This window comes from Zonotrichia leucophrys, chromosome 5 (assembly GCF_028769735.1).
Source record: "Zonotrichia leucophrys gambelii isolate GWCS_2022_RI chromosome 5, RI_Zleu_2.0, whole genome shotgun sequence".
In the NCBI taxonomy this organism is placed as follows: domain Eukaryota; kingdom Metazoa; phylum Chordata; class Aves; order Passeriformes; family Passerellidae; genus Zonotrichia; species Zonotrichia leucophrys.
In genome coordinates, this window is record NC_088175.1 from 30,631,890 (window position 1) to 30,646,488 (window position 14,599).

Below are 14,599 nucleotides of genomic sequence, written 5' to 3' on the forward strand. Positions count from 1 at the left end.
GAGGGCTGTGAGAACACAAAGCCAAGTGACTGAAATGGCCTAGCTCCTACTGACGGTGGTTTCAGCAGTGCCACGTACGGCTCAACAACCTAAACACAGGGACCCCAGGGGTGAGAAGGACATTCACAGGGCCCAGTGAGGATACTCCACAGGGCTTGTGCCAGCTGTTCCCTATCCTTCTGCCTCTTCTTCAACACAAAACAATGCAGCGTCTTCCAAACATCTCCCATAAAAGCAAGGGTTAGACAGGAAACAGTTCAAGAGTACTTGTTCTGGAAAGTCAATTCTTTTATATACGAAAGTACAACTGTATCCATACAATTGTTATTTGTCAACACTAACACAGAAATCAAATTCAGTGCAAAGGCTAACTCCAATGATAACAGGTACTCAGCAGCAAACCCTGGATGTCAGAGATAGAAATGTGGTTTGTTACTTTTCCACACCAGCTTTTTCATCGACATCTTTAGCCTTCTAGGTTGAATTAAAAAACACAAGTAAACCTGCAGGTGATATAAACAGCAGCCTTAGATGCCTTAAGGTCAAAAGAGACTGACCACCAAGAACATAGAAACGACAGAACAAAACTAATTAAATAATCTAAGATACACAGAACTGCTACATCTTCTAGAACACCAGGTAGTAGCCAGCTGTTAATATTCTGTTTTACACATCCTTTTGGTCAGAACCACCAAGAATTTGCAAATGTTTTGTTTGTTTAGTTCTCTTAGGTAAAAGGAAATGACCTAATTTTCTGATATAAATTTCACAGACCAGTTACTCCAAAGAGCATTTGTATGAATGAAAACCACTTACCCAGAGGGACACTCGAAAAGGCTTTTCACACAAAAGAAGCCCTAGTGTCAAATACTTTAGTCATTATACCACAGAACAGCTGCATGTTTTCAGTGAGGTAGTGTCTGGAGCAAGAAAGCAAGTTTGAAAATGTGTATGTCAATGAACTTCATTTGTTACACTTCTAATGTATAAAATTGTGTATAAATAAATTATAGTGCTGATAAGCACAGCTGTAATGTCTGTTAGAACATTCAACTTCTAAATACTTTTAAATACAACCTCTTCATCTAACAACCCTATGTACTACATGTATCTAGTACCGTTTTTCTCTCAGATGAAGGATCCACTATTGAAACACAGTATTTACCTTTCAGTTTCTTAGGACAGTGGAAAAGATTTTGTCCCTGAAAACAGACTTATGCACAGACTGCAACAGATGTACCAGTGCCACATTTAACAATGGGGCAAGTCTTGTTGAACACCTATAAAAGCTGCAAGGTATTATGTCTCCACAACACCAAAGTTAGGAGAGCAACACCATTCAAGTTCCCAATGGAATACCAAAAGTCTGCAAGTCACTTTCCTAAATACAAGTTTAACATCCTTTCCATACCTCTGCAGACAGACAGGACCTGTCTCTCCTTGGCCCTGCTTTCTATCTAACTTCAGCGGATTCAAAGCAGTTTACACAGAACACTACAGGAAAGCCAGCAGCCATTGCACAGCCCTATCTCTGAGCGTCAGGTTACCACCTCAGGTGTGGTTAGATTTCCAACACAGAGAAGAACTATCTGTAATTACATCTACACACACTGAGAAAATATGATCAATACCTGGCTACCTGTAACACAGCCCCACCAACAAGCAGAAAAACACAGACTATTAACAAAAAGGAATGCTGCTGACTAAAAGGAACAGTATTCATTCATGATTATCACCACCTCCAACTTTATGAGCACAGCACAGGGGAGAAGCAACTGTGGATCAAATCTACTCCCCTGAATTTTAAAGCGACATAAAGGAATGTAACAGGAATTTTGCCTGTACTTTCCACAGAGCATCTTCTCTCTCAAAAGGGAAGATGATCCATAGATGTATCAGATTTGCTCAAAATCCAACAGAACACTTAATGACTTTAACAATCATCTGTGGACATGGTGCAGGAAGAGCTTCAAGAAACACGCCAACATAGAAAACCTTTCAGTAACATTAAATCTGTTTGCAGTACAGCATCCTCCAAGCGCAAGAAATAAGCAGCTACTGGAGCCCCTGTCCAACACTAACAGAGTGAAGCCTGAAGGCAGGATGAAATCCTATTTGCAACATGACTTTCAAAGCGCTTCCAAATGCTCTGTAATGTCTAAAAAGGATAAATCTGAGTTAGCACTCTACAAAGACCCAAGCTCTGGGCAAAATATAAATGCCCAAAGGCAAGAAGTTAAAAACCAAGCCAATTTAAGAGATCTTTTTTTTACAAGAGAAACCAAGAACAAATGTTCCCTTACGTGTTTGCACTAGTCTCCTGTCTATCTCAAAAAAAAAAGTATATTAGCATCTTACCTCTATCAAATAGCAGGCATCAGAGGTAACAAAGCTCACAGCTTGACTGCTACCACACTACTCTCATAAATTTTACTTTCAAACAGAAAATCCTACAGACAGCCTGCAGCAACATTTATTAAGAATTCTCAGGTCTTCACTGAGTACAGATGAAGTCTTCATCATCCCTGAAAACAAGACCAGATTCTGGTCTTGCTACTCAGTTATGCTTTGAACTCCAAAGAATTTCAGGTGATTTTTAGACAGCAGACAAAGCAGATCATAAGAAGTAAGAACAGGCTAATCCTGTGCACCCCTCCCCAGCTCTGCCAACATATTCAGGTGTGGTTCAGCAGTTACACTACAGACAACAGACCAATTTGGAATTCCCACTGCAAAACTTAAAGAAAACTCAGGTACATTCATCATCTTTCCTATTTGAATGCATTCCTATTCATTAACCATTCTTCCCAAAATATCTCGCTTTGTCCTGCTCCACTGAGGAGCATCAGGAAGAAAAGTCACCCCATCAGATATTTAAGGACATAGGAGACTGCATACTTTTCCTGGAATGTATGAATTCCCAAAAAAATACCCAAGACAGGCGTAACAGGATACTCTCCTTCAATAGCACAAAGTTCTATTCTTTCTGTGAGCAAAATACAGTACCACCCACTAGAGCGATGACTCTGCATCTGGTTTATCTTGTTCCCTCACAATGGCATACTTCCTGTCTCTATCTATTCAACACCAGTTAACACCCACTCTGCATCTCAAGCCTTATAAAAATTTCCACTTTGTCCATTTCAAGGCACCTCGTAATATTAAATTGTTCTGAATTTAAGTTTTCACCTAATTGCAAGTTCTTTAGATATTAATACTCTACCATTCTGACCAAATCAAGGAATGTCCCTTACATTTACCTTAAAAGCATTTTCCCCAAAGAACAAATTAAATTAATTCAGTGATTTCCAATCAAAAGCAGACTAAGGAGTCCACCTAAGTCCCACTTTGATGACAAGGATGCAAAGATTCATCCATTTCTACGCCTTTTCAGCACAGAATAGGCCAAAACCTTTTTTGACTTTGGGTACATGTGCCCAGAATAGATGAATGGTTCATTTAAATACAGGAAGCACTTGTCATTAGAAGTGCAAGTCCTGACTGAGAGTTTAAAAAAAGTCAGTCTTTTAACAGTGTCGAGTGGTTCACATCCTTTGTGTTCAGTAAAGGATTGAAAAGTTTGAATAAAACTAAATGCCTATAAATTGAGCACTCTGCTTTTCAACCTGTGTAATGCCTAAGTTATGAAAAAATCACCATCCTCAAACTTAACAGCTCTGGTCTCTCCTAGACAGTGTTAAACCTTAATCTAAGTTTGAGCTTTCCCAGAGCAATTACTTTCAAAGCTTTGGCAAAACACCATCTCTGTTCAGGACTGAATTACAGTTCCTTCCTCTTAGCAGAAAAATAACTCAAGACAAAAATACGCCAGCAGCCATGAACTAGAAATGTTGTATACACTTGAGTAGATGTAAAAGGACAAAAGCAACTCTGGTAGGGTAAAGCAGGGCATTAACCTCGTGTGAAAGTTACCTCACTTACCAATCCACAACTTCACAAAAACATGCAACAGTCAGTTTAAAGAATTCCACCTAGCAACATCACATGTTTAACTATCAGACAGAATTACTTTTAACATAATACAGAGAAAAACCTAATGGAAGGCCCATAGGTGTCAGAACCATAGACTGTGCTCCTTGTACACTGATATTTAACCCATTAGCTTTCCTCAAGCATCATCTGATTCCAACATATTGCAGATCTACTATTAGTGTACCTGAGGAAGAAAGGGGAGCATGTGCAACAAGCCACCCTAAATTTTGTATTTATTTTTATTCTGGTATTTATTAATAGTAAATACTATTCTAAAGTATTAAATTATTGTCTCTTAAATAAAGAGGAAGGAGAATTGGACACAAAAAAGAAAATATCTATTTATAATACTCTGATAATCTGGAATGAGTTATCAGAATTTTAAAAGGTAATTTCAGTTTCGTAAGCATTAACAGTCAGTAATATACACACACAAGATCATAGCATTCTCAGAGTTAGCAGGTGCTTCTAACCTCATGCACTGGTTGAAATCCCAGGTGTTACTTAAAAATATTTTCAATTATTGATAGGGAGGAAGGATTGCTTTAAGCACAGCCCACCATTTGCCTTACAAGTCAAACTGTAATCACAACTACAATTATAACAGGGAGAACTGAGTACCTTTTCATGCAATCCAATAGGTCTATCATTTGTGATTTTCCAGAAAAATGATGATAAATATTGTATTACTCCTCTACCAAGCTACATGACTTATTTCAACTAGATAATAATGTAGGATATCTCGGACTGGTTTTCCAAGGCATTTGTTACATGAGCCATCTGGTTTTAAGAAAAAAGCCACATCCTTTGCAATGAGAGCCAACTGTAAAATAGGTCAGTGTGTAATGAAGCATGTCTCTGGTTTATGCTTGCCAAAAAAACCCAAATAACAATTCATGGCAAGAGCACCTCATGGATATCCAGAAGAAGGGCAGTAACTCTCACCTTAACAGGAAAGCTACACTTGCCAGTACGAACGCCTTCTTCGTCAGTCTGCCACTGATGGGGCCTGCTGGCCTCTGGGACATAGACATCTTTCTTTCTCCTAAAGCTTTGCCGTAGTTTGTTCATCTCTCAGATTTTCACGTCCTAGAAAAAGAAAAAAAACAATACTGCAAATAAGCACCAAACACACATTTAGCCTCTTTGGGTCAACCACTATCATGACAAATGACACTGTGGAAAACCTGAGCTTTTGCAAAGATGAATGAAAGGGCCTGTGAGAGGAAAATATTTTGGACACAGATTCAGAGAAAGATGGGTATTCACTTCAAAATGGAAAACACAAATCCACATTACTTGTTTAACATCTTTCCACAGCAACTGAAGCATTACATCCAGGAATAAGTATTAGTGGGAGCGCACAGTTACATAAAATAGCTGACAGAGAAGCTCTGAAGAGTGATGAACATGAATTCCTGACTCCCCAAATTTAAACACCTACCTAAAGCAACCAAGCAGAACACCAACAGCAAAAGCTTCCATGGCACTCATGCAAGGCAAGGATTCATAGCTCAAAAACTGTTCCTAAAATAAGGTGCTTGTGGTGTTCATTAAGTACAAGAGATAGGTTCAAGCTTTTACTGAGGGGAACAGTCCAGCCCTTGCTTAGTCTGGTAGAATTCTTGTGGTTAAATTAGAAATGCACTTCTTCAAAAGGGGAAGACAGTGCTGCAAATATACTTCTGAAGTCTAGAATTCAGAACGTTGTATACACTGTGCCTTCATGTATCAATTTCTTTATACAATCCAATCTATGCTTTAGACTTGCTCACCTTTACTATATTCAAACTACAGTAAGTCAAAAACCTAGCAGCAAAATTAATGCTAATAAAAAAACCCATTATTTATGTAAAGAAGTAAAATCATATGGGATACAAAGTGGGGAATACTGAAGACATATTGAAAGGCTTCTTGAGACCTGATCATCATTCCTGAAAAAGAAGCCCTCTCACAATCACGACATCTCATTTTGATTGAAAAAAAAAAAAAGATGTTGCAGAATGCAAGGCAGCAAAATCTAATTAGATTACATACACTTATTTCCCATTAGACTGAATAAACTACAGAATAGAGATAATTACAGGTGTCAATGGCTGGCCTTTGAACAAAAGCTGCCTTAAAAGCAGTTGGAACACCACTTTAAACCTTGAAAAGAACTAGTATCTTCCACTGAAAACTGTATTATATAGGTGAGAAAAATCAACACATTCCTGTTTGTGGTATCTGACATTTAAGAAGTTTAAAGTCAAAATGCAACTATTTCAAAGCTGAACAAGAGTCAGAAATTAAAAGCACTATAGAAAATCACTGCCCATCACTAATTACACATACTAAATTGTTTTGTATCTCACAAAACATGGCACACTTTAGCCATGCCAAATAACAAAAAGGTGTGTGTTTTCTTAGTGACTCCCTAAAACTTCCTTCAGCCATTGTTACTTTCTTCCTCAAGCAGCAGATAATTAAAGAAGTCAATTCCCACTGTATCTTCATGGCATGATACTGGCTGATTTCTCTAGAATCTTACATCTTTCCATCATCTATTAAAAGAACTATTGTAAGATAAGTAATAACTCAAAGACATACCCAAGGATAAAGAAAACATCACTGTATCACTAGGACTGGGTGATTTAAGTGAGGTGATGTTAATTGTTTAAGTGCAAATAAGCATAACAGTCACATGCACAAGTTCAGCGGCACCTGAATTCCAACACTCCTGGGTCTTGCAGCATTCTGGGTCCTTTCAGCTTAGGGGATAATTCCTGCAGTATTTCTACACCAGAAAACAGCCACACCAAAGACCACTTTTACAGCAAACACTGTGCTCAAAGTTACCTGATGAGCATTTGAAAGCAATAAGGTGAGACTCTCCAAGCAGCCCAAATCCAAATGCAAATTAAGTGAAGGGTTGGGATGTCTGCTGAAGGCTATAGGCAACTGTCCCTAGTAGGTACCCGAACAGCCAGGAGGTCTAGCAAGCAGTATAAGCGCAGGGATGGGAAATTGCTGAAGGATTCTCAGTCACAATTATCTGGTTATAAAGAACTGTTAACTTCATTCCTTCATAGCTACAAAATGCTTGTCATATCTAGGAACATAAAATATTTGAGTGGATTCAGAGATTAGAACCTATGTGCAAAATAAAAACCGTGCGCATTTCTTATCACTGTTATCACTCAGTAAGCTGAAGCAACTCTGTTCTGCTTTCAGCTGGGACAGAGTTAATTTTCTTCCCCGTAGCTGATACAGTGCTGTGTTTTGGATTTAGGCTGAGAAAAATGTTGATAACACATCGGTTTAGTTGTTGCTAAGGAGTGTTTACACTAAATCAAGGTCTTTTCTGCTTCTCACCCCACCCTACCATTGAGCTGGCTGCAGGGCACAAAAAGTTGTGAGGGGGACACAGCTGGGAGAATGATCCCAGCTGACCACAGGCATGTCCCACAGCATATGGCATCACACCCAGCGAGTAAAACCGGGGGGAGGGAAGACAGAAGGAAGGACAAAAGGAAAAGGGTAATATTCAGAGTAACAGTGTCCTCCCAAGTAACTGCTGTGTGTGATAGAGTCCTGCTCTCCTGGCAGTGGCCAAACACCTGCCTGCCCATGGGAAGCATTAAATTAATTTCTAGCTTTGCTTGCCTGTGTGGCATTTATCTATCCTTATCTCAACCCATGAAGTTTTCACTTTTGCTCTTCTGACTCCCTTGCCCATCCCACTGGGCAGAGTGAGCAAGCAGCTGAATGGGGCTTAGTTGCCATCTTGGGCTAAATCATAACACACTTCTATAAACATTGTTTATTTTACAAGCTATAAGCCATTTCAAAATCTCTGAATGTGCAAAGGCAATTCTCAAAGTATTAAGAGGAGCTGCAAAGCTTCTATTCTCCATCAAGGCTTAGAGAGGCATCACAGCAATATTAATTATGTATTTTGTCTTACAAACTGCAGATGGAGGACTCTGTGCATCGGTCTGAAGGAATCAGAATTTCAAGGGATGCCATTCAGCCACCTTGGGCAGGTGAAACATACTGCAGCAAATCTCTGCATGGCATCTCAGCTCATAGGGACAGACACCCACTCTTGTCCCTGCTGCAGACTGGCAGTGCCAGAGCAAAACCACTGCTCCAGCTGCTTCTGTGTAAAGTGCAGATATCTGGTCAGCACACGGCTTACAGCCCAGCTGCCAGACCCTGCACTCCAGCAAGGGACAAATGGACACAGACACTCCACTCTGCCAAAAGGGACAACACACTTTTAAGGAGACACAATTAGATGCAATAAGGTTCGTGTCAGCTTTGAAGATCTCAAGGAAACTCTGAATCTCAAAAACTTGAGCAAATAGCAGAGCAAGGACTGAGGACGGCACACAAGCACTGTGCCACTTGTGGAAAACCGCAGTCTAATTGCCTTATCATAACATTTGCTTATGAGAGCATTCTGTTGGACTTCTCCCTCCCGGGCGTTACTGGTGCCCAAGAGACTGGCGCCTTATCTGACATTTATTCTGACCAGGAATCTCAATCCCCAGGGGAGGATAAGAATAAGAGTTCCTCAACTACATTTTGTATGAGAAACTGAAGTGGCACTTTGCCCAAAGTATTTCCTTTTCACCAAAAACCAAACCCATTTTCCTACATGTTCTGATTTTGAGGTCATGTTGGCAACAAACAGTTTAAAAATAGCTTATTCTATCTGATAGAAATGCTGACAAACAGCAAAATTAATTTATTGTCAGGCAACCAGCAAGCTCTCTCTAATGGCCACACTTTCATTTTCTGAAATATCAGACTTACAAGTAGGCTGCAAAACAGTATGTCCTATAAATACCTAATTTGCTGGTAACATGGATGTCAAGACAACATAACTAGAGTTGTCACCTGATGGGATAGTGTTAAATAGAACAATTCACACAGGCTGCATATTTGAGGATTCAGAAGAAAAGCACAGCTCCAATTAGGTGCTGAAATTTTTACTAATTTTGTCTGGAACTCAGAAAACTTAGGGAAAAGTCAATATAGGGAACTCAAAATCTAATTAAATCACAAAACATAACATTACATCAGAGACAAACTGTAAACAAACGCTCAAAGTCCTGAGCCTTATGGAGAAATAAGGAAATAGCCACATTGGGTCCTGATAGATTTCAAGGTTATCTTACTGCAGACAGATGAGTATCTAAATGGTCATTCCCACTGGAGGTAAAAAAAAGGCAAAAGAAACCCCAACAAAGCAAAACAAAACCACCTACACGACATTAATATCTCTACCACTTTTCTAATTCAAGAGATTTCAACATGAGGCTAGACATTAGACCATTTCTCAAAGCACCTACCTAGAAAAGGTATCAAAACAACAAATGAGTTTTTAAATTTATGTTACCATTTATTTTTATGCAAATTTATGTATTTTGGAAACAGAGCTCCAAAGGCAATTTAAGGAGAGCTGGAACATTGTTATTCTTCTGACCAACAGAAAAACTACCATTTACACCTCTATCAGTCCACTGACAACTCGGGGCAGAGCTGTCAGAAACAACAGAGACAGAAACAACACTGTCATGGATAAAAGTGCATGTTGAAGCACTCAGCTTCACTGCCTTGTGCATCATCAGGGTATGGCTGCAGAACAAATTACTGCAAGATAAACCAGCATGTTAATTCATGTCTTGTTAGCTGCTCTGCTGTACAATTGTGTTCACTTTTACCCTTCAGTGAGCACAAGCCAGCAATTTACCCTTCAGTGGGAGATGGGTAAGCTTTCAAATTAACTGGAGTTAGATCAGGAGGAAGCTGCTGATGATGCAAATTTGGAGCTTAGCTTTGCAAGAGTTTACCCACGTAGCCATACCTTTAGATAAGCAATTCATTTGCACTGTGGAGAGCTGCTTCTTGCAGAGCAGTTGTTGCTACTGAGTAATCCAAACTAGAGAATCTGCAGGGCAGAAGGACAATATGGATACCTGGGGACCCAAATTGCATGCACAAATTCAACTGGTTAGATTGTAAGCTAGAGTGTACTACATACTTCACACTAAGCAACCACTTAGAGTTTCAACTCAGGACAAAATAACAGCACAAACATTTTTTATCTTTCTTATGAACTCTAGCCTTCACAAAGGTTATTTAATCTGCATTCAAGTATCTATTATCTTTTCTGTTTGCAATGAAAAAGGATAAAAATGGGTATTAAGTCTTCAGTCAGCTTTTAAAAACCATTTGGCAGGTTTGGGATTACCATCAGTTTTCTTTCAGAACGTAATAGCGTTTCCTATTTACTAATTTAGAAAAAAAAAGAAAGTCATGGGTCACACAAGGGCAAAGTACTCTCTGAAGCCTGCAACAAATGCAGAGTATCCGGGGGCAGGAGGGAACAACCCCCTGCCCCACACCCACCCTCCCACTCCGGGTGCCATCCTCCTCATCTGAAGTGCAAAGTCCTCCCAGGAGCGTGAACCACCAGGTGCAGTACTGACACAGGGACAAAATTCCTAGAGGCGTGCACTTCGGACAGCAGGGAAATACAGTTTTAAGGAAAATGTGTTATAGGGATCATTCTAAAATTTACAAGCCTCCATATAAAACAAATTCAATTAACTTGATACTATCAGGTTAAGTAATTTAAAAGAAAAAAAAAAGGTCTCATTCATACCAGTACTGCCTGCTGGCCACACACAGGTGAGGGCTAAGCAGCTGCACAACCATCTGCTCCCTCATGTGCTCTCCCCCAGTGAAATACACCTAATACTGCTGAAGGGCCAAGCCAAAGAGTCTGAAACCCAGAGCAGAAAACTCATCCATTTCTAATATGTTTTTCTCGCATTTTTTGACATCAAAGCTTCCTGAATCAGGATGCATTCTTCCTGCCAAAGTTACCTGATATTTCACACCTAAGAAATGCAAATAATCTTAATCTTGTTGAAAAAAAATGTGTTTACCTAACCTACTTACTAGGAAAACACTCCAGAGACATTCCTCCACATGGCTGTGAAGATCTGTATCCTTAGAAAGCTCAGTGGCTCTGAGTTCTTGTGCAAGTACAACTTGGTCACAACTTGTCCACAGACTAATGTTTAATAGCTATCTTTTGAGCATTATGAAAACCTCAATCGTACTATGAAATGCACCAGGAAATGTGAACAGCCCACTTCCATATTCCAGAAGAGTATTTCATATTGCTTTTTCCAATAAAATACAGTTCACTGCCGACACTTGAACATTATTGTAAATCTTGGCTATAACCAGGACACGAGGACATCACTGAGGAAATATGCTTGTTTCAAGTCATTCTCTTAGGATGATGTTTGGGTTTGGCAGGCTTACCTGCAGTACAAACACAAGTAGAAGCAGTTTAAAACATTTAGATCTCTTCTGCTCTCTAATGTAAAAATTGAGTCCCTAAATTTAAGATGACAATGTAAGAACATTTCATTTATAAAAAAGAGGCAAGCTAGGAAAGCAAGCTGAGAGCTGCCAAGGTAAATAGTCTGTCCCTGTCTATTATGAAGCTGCTAGGATGGAGCTTTACTTCTCTGAAAAATCCTTATTAAGCATTGCTGCTAAGCAAACGCTCTCCCCTCCTCTCCCACTTACACAGTACAAAAACATGTAATGTCCTATCTCTCCAAGCCTACTGTAAAGGTTAGCCAAAACTTGCTGCAATTGCCCTGCAACAGCTTCTCTGCAATTATTCACCAGCACAAGCACACAGAGTACCCTTATCTTCTAAGGAAGAAAAGGTCACACCATGTGTCAGATTCTGAATGCAGAACTTTGAGCCTTTTTGTAAGTTTAGACCCCATAAAATCTAATTAAATCCAGCACTGTCACACTGAAGCAAATGAAGGCAAGTAACCGTATGAGCATGCTCACTAAAACGTTAACAGCCCTGTTTCGCAATACAGGCTGACTAACCACATTATTCACCACACGGCTTTCCAACCCATGCACCCTTTCATTACCCAATTAACATCTCATCATACAATACTACAAGTAAGCATCCTATTCAAATATGCATAAAAGTTAAGCATTTATTCATTTGTTCAGCCAGCAAACACATTTTGTTGTTGTTATTATTATTATTATTTAGAGTTCAAATTAGGGGATTTTCCTTGCTGAAGATAAATTATTGGCTACGTAACTAAAAGTCTACTGAAACTGTAGAAAACTTGCCTTTCAGCAGTGAAAGTACTATTTAGATCTTACTTTGAAAATAGAGCAGAAATGGCAACCTTAAACTCTTTATGTAAGACCAAAGAGATCAGAGCTGTGACAATAATGTCTCTGACAGCATTCTTTGAAATTGTGATGCATTGTTATCATATGATGTGAAGTACAAGACATCCTCAAATCCATCAGATCTCTTGCTGTCTTACACCTGAGCTAAGGTATCGTGTGAGCACACCACAATTCTTTCCAGAGCACTCGACAATTCTATCTGCACCACAGATGAGGGTGGAAGAAGGGGGAAAAACAATGTTATGACAGCAACATTTTACTGGCAAAAGCCAGACTTGAACAAAAATTGCAAACAGCTTATGAAATATCAGGAAATGAAATAATGAACTGTACTCCAACACACTGTTAACAATTATGTGGCTAAAACATTCAACTACCAGAGGCTATGTCCTAAAGCTCAGGATTTTGTAAAATACACTTTTCAAACATAAATACCTCCAGACTGCAGCAATTAACACAGAAGTCAGTATTCCACAATGTTATGTTACAGAAGTATCACCAAAATAAACATTCAGACTCTTAAACTGTCACAAAAATACAAGTTTGATCATTGCAAGGCAGAAGTTATTCCTAAGGATATGCAATGCCCCTTCTAGTAGGTGTAAGATAAATAATTTGCCTCTCACAAACCTGTGAAATTCAGCAAATAAAAGAAAGCAAGCCTCATTTTCTCCATCAATAACTATTATAAAGCAAATGTCCCAATTCATCAGACACCACAGCAACTGCAAACTCCGACTATGGTCCTAAACAATATGCTAAGAGGTTTAAGAGCAGAGATATAAGGCAGTAATCCCCTTGTTTTGTAGGCTCACTCTAAAAATACCCTGCAGACTGTCAGTCACTGGTAGAAAACAGGTCTCCTAAACACTTGATGTGAGAGAAAGTGAGTTGAATTATATTATCTATAATAACCGAAAATAAGCACAAGTTTAGTAAAGAAACACCAGCTATGTGCCTTGTGGAAAGCAGTTCAAGTAATTCTGCTTTACAGCTCATCTGCACACATGTGAATAATTTTAACTAACCAAGCCACGTCATTTCCAAGTGAATCATTTACATTTAGGGCAGCTAAATATCAGACAACTCAATAGTTTTCAAACATGAACATCTTTTGCAGATATCTTTTATGAAAAGTCCTTTCCTTAGGATTTTTCCTCCTGAGAAGCTGAGAGGCCTCAAGAACAAAATGTAAACAATGGTTATCTGCTGCTGTGGAATGCAACAGGCAGATCTGTGATTAGTCTCAGAGTTGTTTGTAATTAATGGCCAATCACAGCCCAGCTGGCTCGGACAGAGAGCAGAGCCACAAACCTTTGTTATCATTCTTTGCTATTCTATTCTTAGCTAGCCTTCTCATGAAACCTTTTCTTATATTCTTTTAGTATAGTTTTAATGTAATATATATGATAAAGTAATAAATCAAGCCTTCTAAAACAGAGTCAGATCTCTGTCTCTTCCCCAATCCGAAAACCCCTGTGAACACTGTCACAAACATCTTGGTTTAAAAGGTATCTTTACAAATACATGCTGAATTTCAAAATGAAATTAGATATAAAAGAAAGAACAAAAAGAGCTGAAACAGCCAAAAAGTATGTTCTTTAATCACCCAATTCCACAAACTGCAGCTTGAATTTATGTATGTCAAATCCCACGAAAATAAATGCATTTTCAAAATTTAAAAAATACTCTTATACAAGTAAAATAAGCATCCTTTACTGGTAGATCAATCAAACCTTAGGGTTTACTTCCATAGGACCTATGAGTATTTTATACGCAAACAACCGGTGTTGACTAAACAAGGCCTAACATCTGCTGCTTAGTAACAGACAGGGTCGAATACAAATCAGTCAATCATACCTTTGTGCTGTTGACCTGATCACTCCCTGCTTACTGGGAGTCCAGAACCATACGAACACACACAGAATTTTTTGTTCCAGCTCTTAGGTAAGAGCAGACAGAGCAGACAAAATGAGCTACAGATCCAGAGCACACCTTGTAGGAACCAACTGCACTCGAAACCAGTTTACTAGGAGGATATATTTTAGCAAGATATTAAAAAATATTCATAGTGAATATGAATATTCATAGTGAAGCTTCATAGTGAAGCTTTACCCTTGGTTCTTATACAAAGTATCACAACTCACATTTTGGCCAACTGCTCCTGCAACATTGCACTACACCAGCCCACAGCACGGTCCAGCCCAACAGCCCACCTTGGCCCACATTCTGGAAACATTTGGAACAACAAACCATACATTTCTATCAGCCTCATGAGAAACCTCCACTGGGAACGAACAGTAGTGCTGCTGAGTCTGTCAGCAAGCAGGATTCAGGTACAGAGAAATTAGGCAAATGCACAAGA

The 14,599-nt window shown here is 39.1% G+C and overlaps 1 protein-coding gene across 18 annotated transcripts in view; it reads right to left on the reverse strand.

Annotated features, from left to right (window-relative positions):
- The window catches only part of NUMB (NUMB endocytic adaptor protein), a 92,143-nt gene that overhangs the window by 29,451 nt on the left and 48,093 nt on the right, over nucleotides 1–14,599 (reverse strand). For 17 of the 18 annotated variants that reach the window (XM_064713814.1, XM_064713808.1, XM_064713813.1 and 14 more), the window contains one exon: nucleotides 4,939–5,082. In XM_064713814.1, coding sequence (XP_064569884.1) covers nucleotides 4,939–5,064 — 126 coding nt within the window. In that variant the 5' untranslated portion in view covers nucleotides 5,065–5,082. Of the gene's footprint in view, nucleotides 1–4,938; nucleotides 5,083–6,831; nucleotides 6,956–14,599 lie in introns of those variants that run through there. The other variant, XM_064713800.1, reaches the window with a different exon arrangement.